This window comes from Falco rusticolus, chromosome 3, assembly GCF_015220075.1.
Source record: "Falco rusticolus isolate bFalRus1 chromosome 3, bFalRus1.pri, whole genome shotgun sequence".
NCBI classification, from domain to species: Eukaryota; Metazoa; Chordata; class Aves; order Falconiformes; family Falconidae; genus Falco; species Falco rusticolus.
The window spans coordinates 52258768-52275197 of NC_051189.1; the positions used below are offsets into that span (position 1 = coordinate 52258768).

A 16430-nucleotide genomic window follows, 5' to 3' on the forward strand; every position below is an offset into this window, starting at 1 on the left:
TGGTTTTAACAGCACCCTTGGGTCTGTTGCCCTTTGGCTGGAATTCCTCCCCTCTCTCCCCTGCAGCTGGGCAGCACTGCTGGGATGGGAGTCCATTCCTTCCACAGCCTAGGGAACAAATTGCTTAAGGTGGGAGGAAGCTGTTGCTGCTGGAGTCTTGTCTCTGAAGATCGTGACACCTGCAAATAAAAAGGCATCCAAGCTGGACTGTGGGGGAGAATCTGCTGCATGGCAAGAAGGGTGTGCAGTCCTACCACCGAGATGTGGCTGAGCCTAGCTGTCAAGCAACATATAGCATGTCTTTTAACTGCCTCTCTGCCCCCAGATTCATAGCAACATTACAAAAGATGATGGTTTGGCTGCTCCAGACGCTTTAGTTAAAAAGCACAGGAAAAGGAAAAAAGGGAAGAAGAAGAAGAAGAAAGAAAAAAAGGTAAGAAGGAGATGGAAAAAAGAGGCTGAGATGTAAAGAGCATGGTGGTAGGCATCTAAATCTGACACTTTCTGTGATCATGAAAATAGCTGAACCTAGGACAGGGCTGAGGTAGGCTGGCACTCTGTCAGGTGCAGTGTCCCTCAGAGACAGGATGGTGAAGGCCAGTGGCTCTGGGCTGGGATCATTGCAGTAGGGTAACACCCTCCTGCACTATTCTCTGAGCATCTCTGTGGCACTATGGATGCCCAAAATGGTGTAATGACTGTTGTTCTTACCCACCAGTTAAGAGTAATTTCCAGTGCAGCAGTTTTGGCCCACTGGTCCCTTCTTCCACATTCCTCCTGCTTATGGCATATGATCTTAATGCAGTCCGTGGACCTATTTGTTTGGATTAATCCTGTGTTTCTGTGAGTAAAGTTTGCTAATGCTTCTAAACAATTTTATTTGCCCAGCTGAGCTGGACTTTGGGCCATTCACTTGAAATTCAGACTTCTGCATAATAGTGCTGAACGACACAATCGAGCCAGTACCTGGAAAAACTGTTGTGCCTGCCCAGAGAGGGACCTTTTCTTCTCTCTGCTTAGCAAAGAGAGGAATTTTAAGTCACCCTGGCTTCCCATCCTGGGTTTGTAATTCTGTTGCTAAGTGGCAACAAAAGAAGATTATCGGATCACAGATTAACAGAAACCTCTATTCAGTGTGCTTGTGTAATTACACATTTCAGTTACTTATTTAAGAGCTGATTTTTAGCTGCCGTGCTCCTACCCCACCCTCACCCCTCCACAGATCTGTTGCCCTCAGGGTCCTGAAGAACTAGCCTTTCCTTTCCATGCTCAGCCTCTGCACCCGGGGTGGCTCTGCCAACTAGGGTACCCCGGGGGTCTCCGCTCTTAGGGGGATCTCAGAAATTCAAGTCCCTACCCTAGTCCTTCTGAATGGTTTACTTTGGGACAAAGCAGGAAAGAGTGTATAAAGCGGTTTAGATAGTTCAGGTGTTTCAGAGGTCACCCATTTGCCTCCTTCATTGAGAAATTCCCTGTTGCTTTTTCACTTTTCCCAGCCAGCACAGTTCCAGTCTCTCAAGCAAAAGTAGTCAAGCAGCTTTAGAAAGTAGAAGAAGAAAAAAATGTGAGTGTTCAAGATAATTATTAAATGATAAGGGTGAACCTCTGGCAGAAATTGCTTAGAGTGAGGTTTGAGAGGGAACCAGTGAAAAAGGCAAGGAAAAATCAGGAAACATCCTAGCTGGCCAGTGTCAGGGATGCAGACAGAAAGGGAGTCTGGGAAGGAGATGTAGTCTGTCAGCTGGGAGGAGGGGATGTGCAGCATGTGCATTCACAGAAGCACGAGGAGCAAAGACCTCTTCATGTGGGAAACCAGTTCACATTATTTTAAGCAGAAAAGCTGCACCAAGTTGAACCATGCAAGGAAGAGGAGGCAGAAAGAAGGGCAGAGCTGTGCCGGGACACATCCCTGGGGCCAAGGGGGAGGAAGGAATGTGAGCTGAGAATTTAATAAGGGTAGGGAAGGGGAGGAGAAGAATTCCCTGGCTAAAAAGGAAGTAAAAGTTAGGATTGGCATGGAGGGATGGTAAGAAACTGGAGCTGCAAAAAGAACAGAAGGGAAGAATGTGTGGAGAGAGGTAAACAAAAGGATACACTTTCAGGAGGTGACAGACACAGACTGTCATGCAAATACAATACAGAAACAGAAAGCAGTAATATATAGAGAAGCAATTCTGTGGGCAGTTCAATATACCTGCTTTTTCAGGGGACTGGTATTTTCTATGTCTTTTATGCTTGAGTCTCCCAGGGAAGCAGTAACTCAAGAAAAAACAGGGCTGAAATAATATTTTCTGGGGCAGTCTCTGTGTTTTAAACTGTAGCTGACACTAAACGTGCTGCCCATGTGCTTGCTCAAGGCCCTGTGTTTGATGAACATCGTGCTTTACAGAGCCCCTTGAGAAGAAGACACTGGGTTTGGGGGTTTTTTTGTTTCAAATTTTAGAAGGAATGAATACTCATTGTCCTTTTTTCTGAAGAGCTTGTGTTATTCCCCTGTCACCCCACTCTGCCTTAGCCTTGCATGTAAGTTCTCTTTGGAGGTAATGGTGCAATTTTCAGATGGAACACTGTTTGCTAAGATCGGTTTTAGTTCAGTGGCCACAGCAGTGTAGCCGGTGCCTAGAGCAGTGAGTCCAAAAATGGAACTCCTCTTGCTGGGATGTGTTAATTCAGCTGATCAAACACAAGGCAAACATTCACTTTGCAATTCCTACCCCAGAAGAGATTTTTGCCTTGTATGTTATGGGTCTCTTTCAGACTCAAACAATCAGTTTTGATTTCTCTTCATCCTTAGCAGCAAGCTGCTGGAGGTGTTTTCTGCTCTTGTGGCTCTTGTGTTTTGGCACAGCAACCTGGATGACGACAGGAGGTCACTCCCTTTCTTTCCTTCCCATCTGAGTCCATTTGGATCTTCAGCTCGGAGACACAGGTTTTTTGGATTTCAATCTGAACAGGTGGCACTGACTTCATGACGGCAGTGCCCAGGGACTCCTCCAGAAGTAAGGGCCTGGGAGAGCTCACCATGTGGAGATGGTGGAAAGCAGGGGACCGGCATGTACTTCTGAGTGGTGATACGCCCAGCCTCTGCTTTTGAATGTTGCCCCCATGAGCAGTCTGCTTTTTTGGGGAAAAAAAGGTTTTGCCTAAGATCAGGTAGGACACTTTACCTGAAATCATTTTGTAAGGAAGAAAAATACCCTTCAAAAATAGAGAGCATTCTCTTTTCACTCTTACAGACATCCTACTGTTTTTGTGACTAGTCATCTGTGATCTAAACTCCATCTTTGACCAGAGTTACCAAACCTGAATTCTTTGCACCCATGAAAACTAAACTGCTAGGACTATGGCAGCCTTGCTATTTGTCAGAATATCCAGTTATGACACAGTGACTAATTTGTCTCTGACCTCGTGATTACATACATTTCCCTATATGACTGCTGTGATTAACATAGCAATTCCCATTAGAATTACACTTGCCTCTCATCCCAGGCTGAGCTCTGCTCAGAAGAAAAAGGAATTCCTGGACCCTCTGGTGGTGCCTTTGCCTAGATGCTGAGGAAACTACCAAGTGGAACCTGATGAAGCAAACATAATAGCGCCTTCATGGCAAATAGGCTCTAGTCTTGACCCTAGGTCGTCTAGTCTCCTCTTATGACTCTTCCAGCATAGTGGGATGGAAAGGGTGGACCACAAAAGAAAGAAGCACTGATAGAAGAAAAACAGCTTTCTGCAGAAAACCTACAAAGCAAGGAGAGAGAAAAGGGGTGGAAAATATACTGTGTTGCATAGCACATAACAAGACCGTTAGCTTTCTGAGGGAGGGGACATCTTCTGCTGTTCTGTGTAATTTTTTTTTTTCTGGATCCCTTCTTAATTTTTGCTGTTAAAACTGTTATATCCATACCGGGTCTCTTTTCTAAAGGTGTCACTGCTCAGTTGTTCCTTTTGACTTAGGGTGACCATCATACAGAAACCACCGCACAGTGAACTGGGATGCTGGGACATCTTTTCCTCTCTGCCCCTGTAGCTTGAGTCACCGCCTGTAGAAGCCCAGCACGCCGGCGGAGTTCCCTGAGGTTAAACTCCTGCCAAGTTGAGAGGAGGAAGAGTGAAGGCAAGGGGGGCGGGGGGGTCGCTCCCTGCTGGAGGCTCTGCTCTGGCATTACTGGGTGATAAGACCAGTAAGGGAAGGCAGTGCTCCCCCGGGATGACTCTCGGTGGCTGCAGAGCTGTAACCAGGCTGAGCAGCGTATTCCTTTTCATTGCAAAGTGTGTCAAAGCTTCTGACAGAAAAATGCCGTCAAGTGTTGGCATGTTGCCAGAGAGCATCTTCTTTAAGAGATCGGTGACAAAGCTAGAAAAATCATTATTCCTTGGATTTGTTACCTACACGAAAGGAAACATAAGAGAGAGGCTGTTTTGGAGCCCAGGATCTGGCTCTTTCTTCCCACGGGCCTCATGGAGCACAGCCGCTGACACTAACGCCCGAGAGGGCGCCTCGCTAACCGGACCGAAAACCTGACAGATGCAACGGCGCCGGGGCGGCCTGCCGGCGGCGCGGCACTGCGGGGGTGCGTGCGGCCGCCTGCTGCCTGCCCGCTGCCCGCTGCCCGCCCATTGCCCGCTGCCCGCTGCCCGCTGCCCGCTGCCCGCTGCCCGCCCATTGCCCACTGCCCGCTGCCCGCTGCCCGCTGCCCGCTGCCCGCCCATTGCCCGCTGCCCGCTGCCCGCCCATTGCCCACTGCCCACTGCCCGCTGCCCGCTGCCCGCTGCCCGCCCATTGCCCGCTGCCCGCTGCCCACTGCCCGCTGCCCGCCCATTGCCCGCTGCCCGCTGCCCGCCCATTGCCCACTGCCCGCTGCCCGCTGCCCGCCCATTGCCCGCTGCCCGCTGCCCGCTGCCCGCTGCCCGCGCCGTTGGGGTGCGGCGGCACCGCCCCAGCCCGCAGCCCCGGCCCGGCCGAGCCTCCCGCGGCGCCCCCGGTGTCCCCGGGCGGGAGCGCGCGGCGCGATCGCGGGCTGCCACCTGGCGGCCTCCGCTACCCGCCGCGGGGCCGGCCACCGGCGCCGGGAAAATCCCTCTTTTCCCAGGGAGGGGCGGGCGGGGGAGCGGCCGCCCCGCTTTGCTCTGCGGAGGGGAAGGTTTAGTTTGGTGGTTCGGCGTCCAGAGAGGTGCCACCGCCCTGGTGCCCCCGGGGAGGCGGCTGGGCAGCGGCCGGCGATGGAGGTGATAAACCAGTTCCCAGTGGCACCAGGGCAAACGCCTGTCCATTCCCCGGCGCTGTGGTTCAGAGCCTTATCTGTTCTGGCAGGCGGAGCCAGCCGTAAAGAACTAAAAGTAATTCTGTCACTAAAACAAACGAATTAAAAAAAAAAAAAAAAAGCAAAAAAAAAAAAAGCAAAAAAAAAAAGCTTAAGGCAAATTTCCCTTCCCTTTGGAAGCCTGGATTTCTTTCCTAATGCTCCACAAACGCAATGCACCCGGATGGGTCAGATCCTGTCAGACTCCAGCTCCCCTAAACAGCAAAAGCGCCAGGTCTGCCGGATGAGTAGGCGGCACAGGGGAGTATTTCGATCCCTGTTGATCCTTTAATCTGGCTACAGAGCGCAGCAGGAAAAGGTGGATGTGGGAGAGAAACAAAGCGGGGTTATCTGAGGGGCAGGGCTTTTCAAAGGAGGCTCTCCCTGAAAAGAATCCTGGGGGTACTAACTGCTAATTTATTTGTGGTACAAATTCCATCCATTGCAGCAAACACTCCTCACAGATTATTTCTCTCTAACACACAGCAGATAACTTGGTAAGCTCGGGCAGAGAGGTATGTTCAGCACATTCTCTTCCAGAAGCAGTTTTTAAAATAACAGCTTCTTTCCTTCTTCCATGCCATCACGTATTGTGTCACACTGTCCTTTTCTGCTAATCCCAAACTTCAGTTGATCCAATATATCAGCTTTCAGGAGCCTGAGATCGTTTCTGCAGCAGAACTTCAGTGCTCTGGAGCTTTCTACCTCAAATTATTTTCTTGCTCCTCACACCAAATCACATCAGGAATGTTCCTGTTCCATCCATCTGTGGCAAAAGCAGTATTCTTCTTGTTTTGTCATAGGACAGAATACTATACTCATCAGTGAAAAACCTGAATAGTATATCTGAAAAGTAAATACAGACACTTTGGGACAGCACCGCGTTCTGCCCTTCCTCTTGGATTTCCCACCGTGGCTGTAGAATTCCAGCTGTCCCCCCTCCCAGCGCCTTGCCTAGCCCCAGCCTGCTCGCTGGCAGGGCAACGTGCGAAGCAGACAAGGCCTTAATGCTTGTGCAAGCACTGTTCAGCAATAACTGACACGTCCCTGTGTTATCAACACTGGTTTGGTCACAAAGCCAAAATGGAGCACCTTAGGAGCTACTATGAAGAAAATTAACTCTATCCCAGCCAAAACCACTAGTGGGATGCCAGACTGCACTACAGGTTACCAGTGGGATTTGTAGGGAGGGGAACACAATAAAATGGCGAGATCTTTCGTAAATAATACACTGAAATCTCTCTTATAAGTGGGTTAATGGGGGCCTTGAACATTCAGGATTTTTTAGCAGAAAGCTTCATTAAATATCTCCTTTAACAGACTCCCTTAATCCTTGAATAGCTAACTATACTTCTCTACTGAACTGGATTAATTTAGGAGTCCAATTTTACTGTGGGTGTTTTCCTAGATCCTAATATTGTGTTATGCTCAGCAGGTGCAAAGTGTTTATGTCTTCTTTTAATTTTAAACCAGTTTGCAGGAGTTTTCTTGGATATGAAAGGAGGAGAACAACAACAGGAAGGGTTGAGGATTTAAAGGTAGCTGAGATTATTTTTTTTCTAGCTGTATGTTTCAAAAAAATGTGATTCAGAATGTCTCACAAGTATTTTGAGCTAATCTTATGAAGTAACATCAGCAGAATGAGGCACAGTTTGTAATGGTGGTTGCCTCTTTTCAAGTTGTAAGGGAAATTTTCATTAAGACCTGCATTCAGCTCTATCTCATCTTCCCTTTCTTTGAGAAGAGCATCCAAACTAGCAGCTTCAAGGGTGCTGTAAGGTCACTCTGCTTGGACTTGTTTCACATGGTATTAAATATTTAAATACTCATCAATTTGAAGAATAGGGATGTGAGAATGATCCTCCACCCCTTCTTCAGGACACATCCTTGAGATCCGCTCCAGCTGTTTACCTGCTGTTGTCTTCTGGGCTGCAGCTGCCCCAGTTGACAGCCATTTGTCCAAAGTGCAGTAAGATCAGCTACTAACTAATTCCACTAGCACCACCCATTAAGGTGGTATTTAACCTGGAAAAGGGTGTTTGGGGCATTTAGGGAGCCAGCAGACTTTTCGTCATTTTATACTAAGTCTAATTTGCTTGTTTGCTTTAAGAGATGCCTGAAAATCCTCCCACAGAACTCTGGATACGGTTTGGTTTGCTTGTGTTAGGGAAAAATACTTTATTCTAGTGAGGCAGAGTGTAGGGAGGAAGAATAGCCCATCTACAAGTTACCAGGACTGTGGAAATTTTTATGGATCTGTATTTCAGTTCTCCCAGATCTTGCTTGCAGGAACAAAACAAAGGTAGGATGGATGATAAGGAAGCTTTTCTTAAACAGGCTTATTATTTTGACAGTACCTCGCTGGGTTCCCAATTCAAAAGGAGTGTGAGAGGCTTTCCTTCTTCCCTGCTGTTGCAGAAGTCAGGCTTGCTGGCTACAGGACAAAAGTGTTAAGTCTACCACAGGATGATAAATCGCAAAACACGAGGGCCCTTGCACACAGAGCACATCTCCCGCTGCCAGCACTAGCTGTGTTCTCAGATGGGAGTTACAGCAGGTGTAATGCATCAGCCGGGAGACGTGATTTGGCTCCATCTAAGAGCTGATGCATAAATACATAATTCCTTCTACTTGGAAGCTCTGCTTTTAGTTTTCTTTTCTAGAAAGGATGAAAGGAGTAACTGGTAATGCTTGCAGACTAAAAATAAAAGAGAAAAAATATCTGCCTTACATCAGAGAGGCGATGCTGGGAGTTTTTCACAAGAGGAAGAAATCAAAGGAAGAAAGGAGGCCACCAGCTTGACCAGCGTGGGCGGCAAGAGGTGAGGAAGGCAACCAGCCAGGCTGGAGGTCACCCAGGGAGGCTATCACAGCCCAGCCCAGGGCCCTGCTGAAGCCTGTGCCCTCCTTCTGCCGAGTGCCATGTCACTACCACCAAGCTGCTCCCAGCAGCTCAGTGTCTATCACCATCCTGTGTCCCATACCTGCTCCCAGATACCCCATCCCCAGCAGGAGAAGGGTAGTTGGCTGCTTTGGGAGGCTGGTTTCAAGGCCTGAGGGAGACCTGTCAGTTGGTACCAGCCCTGTCCTCTCAAATCCTGCACTCCCCCAGGGTTTAAACTTTAGCCACGCTGCAAAGATCTTGGATAATCATTAGCCAGTGAATCAATGCAGTTTGTTGCTTAATCATTGGGAGGTAATACATCATCTCTGAGTTTTATTTGCTAGAGATAACAGATCTAAGAGAAATATTATGATGAAACATTTGAATCTTAGGTCAGAAACCAGCTTGAGGCTGAGGCGGGAGGGCTATAAACCCTCCCACCCCCAGCGCCCCGCAGAACAAACTGTTTGCCGTGAGGTTTTCCCCCCAGTGCATCCACAGCACCTTCTGGAGGCATTCTCACCATCCAACTGAAGACACTTTCTGTTCTATATTTCAAAGAAATGAGTTTCAGGGCAATTTTAAAACCAGTGCTAACACTTTGTACACGTATCTCAGTAACTGTAAGAAAATAATGAAGTAACTAGAAAGAACATCTGCACAGTGTGAATCTTCCTCTCTCCGGACTTCCCCAGCTAATACAGGGTAATGACAGAAGTTTCCCTCAACATATGACACATAAAAAAAATTACTTAGTATTAAATAAAAATGCAATTTTTAGCTGTGGCCCCCTACCCTTGTGCCCTTTTCATTACAGCCTCAGTGGCTCCATGAATGGGGAGCTGTAAAAATGAGGATAACCTCCCCATATACCACGCCCATGCAACAGGGGAACAGGTACCCGGTCCTGCTCTGCCTCAAAATTACGTCTGCAACTTTGTCTACTTTGGTGTTTTTTTCCAGCTGTTGAAATAAAGACGTGGTGCAGTGAGAGAATGACATAGCCACTGGTGCCAGTTCTTGGTACACCTTATTTTGTCCGTATCCTCTGGGACTGCAAAACCCAAGATGCTCCAGCAGTTGGTACTGCCCAGAGTTAGCTGTCTTTGTGGCAGGCAGGCTGCCGAGAGCTGCGGACATGGTGATGCTCTGTGCGGCAGCCCCTGAAGTTAGATAAAAAAGCCCATTTTGGGAGCAGCTTTCAGGATCTATTCTGCATAACTTGCATTGCCCTCTATCCCCCTCTTGGGGTGGTGGTCCTGAGTTTGATTTTCAGCTGCCAGGGTGCTGAGCAATAGGATGTGCTGGGGAGACCTGATCACCTGCAATGCTGTATCCTGAGGCGAGGCCACCCAGAGAAACTGGGAGCTGGTGACTGCAAGGGCTTTGTGTGGTTCAAGGGTCACAACGGCTACGTTTGTGCAGTTGTTTCTTGGCAGAGACTCTCACTAGAGGGTTGGGGCACTGGACATGGCTTATCTGGCAGTCAGGGCCCTATCCTGCATCCGTTTTTTATTCAGGGATTGCTCTCTCTGCAAAGAAAGCAAAACACCCTGTCTCTCCTCCTCCAGTTATCTCCCTAATCTACTGTCCCTTTGCCTCAGGTGACTGCTGTGCTGCTCTCTCTTGACATCGAGCCTCTCCTGGATCATGCCAAGAGTTCTTCTTGTTCTGTATCCCGCCATCATCATAAGGGGATGCCTATGGAAGAAGGCCTTCACACCAGGAGTCTCAGCTATCAGCTTTTCCCAGAGTGGGGACCCCCCCGATGGCTTGCTTTTCTGTGCACTTGTGCCCTGAATCCATGCGAACTCTTTTTGTCATTTGCAGCAGCTTTTGTAACGGAGCGTGTGCTTCAGCTACAGGTGTGCACAGCAGGGCAGCAGACGTTGCCTGTTCTCACATGGAGCATCCCAGTCTGGGAGAGCAGTGGGTTCAAATCCCTCAAGGAAAGGCCAAAAACTCCTGGGCCCTCGGCCACGCTCTGCCCACACCCTCCCCAGCTACGACAGGGCAGAGTGCCGCCCCCACCAGTGGGCTGCAGCCCAGGCTGGCATCCGCAGGGCTGGGCTGTGTGCCAGCTGCGGTCCCTCAGCTCCCTCCATGCACAGCCCCTGGGCCAAAGCCTACATAGGCTCCGGTGGGCAGGGGCCACTTTGCCCGTCCCACCAAGAACAGGTCCCACAGGGGCCCTGCCCTGCAGCTTGGACTTTGCCAGCAAATTTTGCATGACGCGCTGAGCCCCTGCAGGACCTCAGGCACATAGGGGCTGGGCTTCCTAGCTTGTGTCCTACAAGACAGGCTCAAAAACTACTCCCAGCTGGCACTCTGACCCCTCGGGGACCCTGTTCAGCCCAGCCTTGTGTCCTCAGATGCAAAAGCCGTTTGATACCCCCAGCTCACCTCCTGATTTTCACCCAAGTTGGTTCAGCTGGAGGAATGCGTTTGAAAGCCTCCACTGGTACCAGGCAGAGGCCAACTTTCCTGCCCACGAGGTGGGAAGGGCAGATGGTTGTCACTGTTTCGAGCTCATGGGGAGCTCAAAGGCCACCAGGGGAGAAGGGGCCAGTAAGGGAGACAGCCAGAGCCACTTGCTCTGCTACTGCAGCTCAAGAGGGAGTGATGCATTTTTGGAACACCTCAAGGCCATAAACGCTTATCATCGTTCTCCTGGGGAGAGCAGCTGATTTATTTAACTATTACAACCCTGATTTACAGCTGATAACCCTGACAAGCTTTAAGCCTTTGATGGTGGTTGATGGTCACATTCCCAGGAAAGAACAGAGCTTGGAAAAGACTGTCCTGTCTTGCAAAGCCTAACTTGGCTCCAAGCACACACCGAGGTCTGACAAAGGAAATCCTTTCTCGTGGGTGCTTGGGACAGGGACTCCCCTCACCCTCCTACTGGGGATGACTGCGCTGTCTTGCAGCAGCCTGGCTCATACTCGTGGAGTCTGCTGTACCTGGTGAGGATTCAGAGGAAACATAAATCATGGAAAAGCAGCATGGATACAGTCCCTGTCATGCTGGTATTTCAGCATAACTGCACTCTGTTATTTTTAGATAAGAAAATTACAGACTTCATTTTTACTTCTGAAAAGTCAGAATGAGGCATCTCTTGAAAAGATAAGTTTCTAGGGCTAGTCCTGGTCTCAGGGTTATCTGGTGGTCAGATGCTAACCAGGCATTTCCATTAGTTTGGGTTTGTACATTCCTTCCACCAGCCACCATCATTTACAAAACACAGTTCCATTAGAAGTGACTTTGTTAATCTGATTGATGTTCTGCCAGCATTAGCACATGCTGATAGCATCTGAAGTCTTGGTATAAGACCAAGCCAAATAATGGGGATTCACTCTTAATGGATCTATTCAAATAGACTCTTTACAGCACTAGCCAATCTGTGATAAAAGTTTTTATATAAACAATACGCAGGGAAGTCAGGATTTCTGTGACACGGTCCTGACTCTTACATAATCTTCTGGATGTTTTAACAACTATAAAACTGAGACAGTATTTTAAGCCATGTTGTTTTGATGTATAAACTCATTAGAAGACTGGACTCAAAGCCCAGTAAATCTGTGGACGGGATGCTGTTTTGCATCCATTCTTACAGAATTTAGTGTGCTACACCAGCAGGCAGAATTTACATTTTTTTCGGAATCTGTAAGTTAGCAGGACACTAACTTTTATTACATCTGCATCTTTCAGGTATTCCTTCAGGCTCTTTGGGAAATCCCAATCCTCATTCTATGTTTAAATTTATTTGCAGTAGGAAAGTTGGTGTTTTCACCGGGGTGGCCATGTTAAAACCGAATGAAGTACATATTAAAAAAAAAAAATACAGTAAGAGTTCTTTATTTCAAGATTGCATAAAACCACAGAAATACTCCATTAAAAAGTTAGAAATAAGTTCACTCCCTCTAAACTGCACGAAAAAGTGGTAACCACTTAAAACTGTGTGCTTGCTTAAAAGTAAATACATGTACTTAAATAACCAACAGGTCCAAGCAAGGGGGTAATTTGATTTGCTTGGAAGTACTCCACTTAATGTAACAGCCTGTCTGTCAAGTTGCCTCCTGTTAAGCATAGCCACGGTTCCTACTTTTTATATTTATATTTTTGAATCAACTTTTACATCCTTATCAGTAAAATCAAATACACTGAAAGCATTTCTAGCCAAAGGCAAAACATACTACTGGAAAACATAACTGCAGCTGCATGCAGGAAAACTCCAGGAGAGATGGAGACAACCAGAAAGTTCCACGGGTACACTGGTTTTGCAGCACCGTATGACCAGCTTGCTGATTTTACTGGTATGAGAGAAACGTGGCACCAATACCTAATCTAAAATACTGCTTCCTACTCTGAGAAAACATGAGGAGTGTATGACAGTTTTTCCTTTATAAAATTAACTTTAAAGTGTTTCAAACTGCATACAAATATTTACATATGCATATGTACATAGTGCCAAACAGTGCAGTACTGGCTTCTGCTTTTACCACATAAAAATGGTCTTATTTGTTGGAGAATTAAAGGCAGCTTTCTCTTGTCTTGTCAGAGCCAAGAGACATTGCTGTTATACGGCACTACACAGGCCTACACAGCTCTGGTACTGGAGCCAGCAGAACCTCACACACAAGCACACGTATCAGGCTGCATTTCTGTGCTTGTACCTGTGACAATTCATAGACAAAATTAAAATCACTTAGTTAACTGCACTTGTAAATCATATCCTACAGATGTCTAAGGGCCATAAACTTTGCTAGCAAAGTTACTGATTGAATCTCTAGCTTTAAAGCTAAGGTTAAGTCCTGGCTGTTTCTCATATATTATTAAAGGACCAGTTAGGAGCCAATGAAAAAATCTATACGATGCAAATGCTTACTTGTCCATGTCAGCCTAGACCCATGGCAAGTAATGGAATTTTTACACTGAAGTACCAAAAAAATTGCAGTTCTCAGCTTTTTTGCTACTTACTCTCTTTAACCCCTGTGCTAATGCTAATATGCAAGTATTGATTGCTTAAGGTACAAATGCTGATAACCCGAAGTTGTGACATCCCTCCAGAAGATCAACACACCACTGCCCTGAGGATGTACTGGCTTTGGTGGCCTTGGCTTCTCAGGAAGGGGAGATTTCTCAGACATCCACCAAGGTGCAGAGATCTGCAGCTGCAGTTTAGGAGGAGCTACCCTGGCCCACAAGGTAATAGATGGCAAACAGGCAATGAGAAACTGATGCCCCTGAAGGGGGACGTCAGCAGACACACTAAACAGCAGTTCAGAAACCTAACCAGCTTTGCACACCACTATCCATCACTAGATTTTAGACTTCTTTTTTCTGCTTTCCCATAATTATGCAGCTGTGGTTATGTGGTATTATTACACTAACTGAATAATAACAGAAATTACAAAAACAGTAAAGAAGAAATTACGTTTTTCCCACACACTTCCACTTCAAAAGGATCGCTGCCAATGTTATGTAAGAGCAGATTTCTTTGCTAGCTTCCTGGTCATAATCCTTATTTATACAAACTACTGCAAGCAAGTCCATGTCATTCTGAGAGCTCCAGCAAATTCAGGTCTTAAGAAAAAGCCCAAGGCAAGACACACGTGGACACCAGAGTGCTGGACACCACCACCCCTGCAAGGGGCCAGGCTACGAGCGAGTGTACTGCACTGTGCTGTATTTGGTGACCCTGGAAGACTTGCTCAGCGTGGCACTAGCAGGAGGTGGCCCTTCTAAGTTGGAGCCCGCCTGGTTAAGCAGAGAGTCTGTGATCAACACATGCCCTTGCCTTCCCAGGCTGGCACCTGCTGCCTGTTCGGCTCTGCTTTGCATCCCCGAGGCTGTTGCCACCCTTTCATTTACCACCACACTGCACCCCTCTGCCAAAGTGGGGAAGCTGAGTGAGCCCTGCTCTGCAGTGGGCACAAGCACCCTCTCCCGCTCCCTCACCACGACGTACTGGGAGTCAGGGAGATCCTGAACCGTCAGGGCTCCCGGTCCGGCACTCTCCGACTTCACCATCCTCTCTGTAACCACCATGTTATTTCCGTGTGGCAAACTGGGGATTTCCACCAGACCCTGCAAGCTTGATGCAGGTGCCAGCACTCTCTCTGTCACCACTATGTTCTCCTTAAACTGGGGGTCTAGACAGACACTGGCAGAGTAGGCAGGAGCCCCCGCAGAATAGCATGTTTCCACCGTGGTGAAATTGGTCTCCGTGTGGGCTGTGGGAAGGGGCCGGGTATTATGCTGCCCAGAGCAGGATGCAAAGGTTGTTTCCGTGACCACCTTCTTGGACATGGTGTCTTGTCCTGCACCACTGCCCACGTGCACTGGTGGGGTGGGCTGGAAGCAGCTGCCTGGGGCAAAGGCTTGTTTGGAGCTGGAAGCATTCTGTGGATCTAAGAACTGCGACTTTGCATCATTAAGACCAAAACCCGATTCATTCCTGGAGCTACCATCTTTCATGTTGATGTGTCTGCCTATGCATATTTCTGCTAGAGTCTTAAATTTGTCTCCTAAATCATCAAGGAAATGGTCATCAAGATCACCATCAATAAAGCTGCAGCAGCCGATGGAACCGTGGGGGGAGCCTGACTCTCCCTGGGAATAAACCAGGAGACAGTCATTTGCAGCTTGGGCTTCATCTTCATCCGCAAAAGAGACAGCTTTCTACAGACAAAAAACAAAAGCAAGCAAAAATTCATTGATGTCAGCTCTAGACATAATCAATCTGAAAATAAGGAATGCTTGGTCAGAAAGGTTGAAGTAAGAAAATTTAACTGAACCCACAGAAATCATCAACCAAAAAAGGGTAGTACATAAAAGTGTTTTGGTTTTTTGAAGTTAGTCTGAACTTGACAGTACACTTGATGAGAAGAAAAATCTGAGGTTAAACTGAAAATCTTGGGTACTATAACCACCTGCTGCTACTCCTACCAGGAACTGTACCACTTGTGATAACGCTCCATCTTCACAAAACGCTTGCTTTTATTTTGGTTCACTGAATGAACTTCACCTCCAACTAGGTGTTTGTGGGACAGTGCCAACACCATGCCTGAGAGTACCCTAATATTTAAACACACATTTAATGAGTACATGCTGACATGTTATCACCTGCCATGGCTCTTTTCACTACCACAAGCCTGCTGTATCACACCCAAGGAGCCCAACAGCAAACAAATCATGAAGTTAAATGGCTTGATGAGTATGGGAACACAGTCCAGCACATAAAGTTTTAGGCTCTATGCAGGCTGCTTTGCAACAAGGCATGCTCACGGGTTCTCATTATAGTGCTTCCAGGGCCAGCTCTGTCTGAAAACAGCATCTGCAATGGAGCTGCTGCCAGTGCTAGCACGAATATCTGTGTACGTGCTTGCACCAGCTCCAGTTCCAGGAGTGAAGACAGCCAAATCCTCTGGGCCTGCTGAACCAGCTTTACTTAATATGGTTGCTGGCCTGTGCTCAGAACCACTTTTCTGCCACATTTGACATTCCAGGGCGTATATTAGGCTTAGGCATCTGTATAATGTGGTATATATCCAGACCCAAATTGAGTGGATGATTATTTGTGTTTGATCCTGGAAGTAGGCACACTACCCGAGATGCTTTGACAAAAATCAGCACACATCTGAAACTATTCAATGTGGTCATTTGTCTGGTTTGGCGTTTTTTCCCCCCTATAATCCAAGAAATTTTAGCCTCCCAGAAGCTGTAGAGTACTGTAGCGTGACCTTTACTAAGCCCTCCTGCAGGACTTCAGCAAGCAGCTCTGTTTAAACTATGTCTTAATATTAGGAAGCGTAAAAAGCGGAAGGAAAGTAGAGGTGCTACTGTTGCATCTGTTCACCCAGAAGATCAATAGCTACAGCACTCAGGAGACATGCAAGTATCTTAAGCTCAAATCCTTCCCTAGCCTGGGGTGTTGATTCAAATCCGCGCTGCTGCTCCCCTGCAAAACCCCATCATCAGCCAGCTGCAGGGTCTGAAGATGTTTTGTTCGTATAGGTGATGAACAATCCACACACTCCCTGGCATATGGAAGTGAAACTTTCAGCGTAAGGAGCTCAGCAGCCTAAGAACTAATGATGTGCAAAGAGGAATAGCCACAGTGAGTATGAACAGCTTATTGGTCCATGGTTAGGTCACCAATAAAATAGTCAGAAAGGGGATTGCAACATGTGCCTCATATGCTTCTGAAGAATGGCCCTTTCAGGCTGCTGGGCAAAGAGACA

General features: G+C 47.5%; 2 protein-coding genes across 3 annotated transcripts in view; one reads left to right on the forward strand and one right to left on the reverse strand.

Moving 5' to 3' along the window:
- LOC119144333 lies at nt 1-12159 on the forward strand. The gene is made up of 3 exons (XM_037379565.1): nt 1-240; nt 326-433; nt 9789-12159. The coding sequence occupies exons 1-3, from the start codon at nt 229-231 to the stop codon at nt 10422-10424; spliced, it is 756 nt and encodes a 251-aa protein (XP_037235462.1). The 5' UTR covers nt 1-228; the 3' UTR covers nt 10425-12159.
- LOC119144331 (desmoglein-2-like) overlaps nt 12027-16430 on the reverse strand; it is a 24039-nt gene continuing 19635 nt past the window's right edge. For both annotated transcript variants that reach the window (XM_037379562.1, XM_037379563.1), the window contains one exon: nt 12027-14868. In XM_037379562.1, the coding sequence (XP_037235459.1) occupies nt 13846-14868 (1023 nt within the window). In that variant the 3' untranslated portion in view covers nt 12027-13845. The remainder of the gene's footprint in view (nt 14869-16430) is intronic.

Bases quoted from the DNA above. Each gene is read 5' to 3' on its own strand.
- LOC119144333 (XM_037379565.1), top strand. The intron at 434-9,788 runs GTAAGAAGGAGA...CCTTTGCCTCAG, and splicing joins AGAAGAAGAAAGAAAAAAAG to GTGACTGCTGTGCTGCTCTC.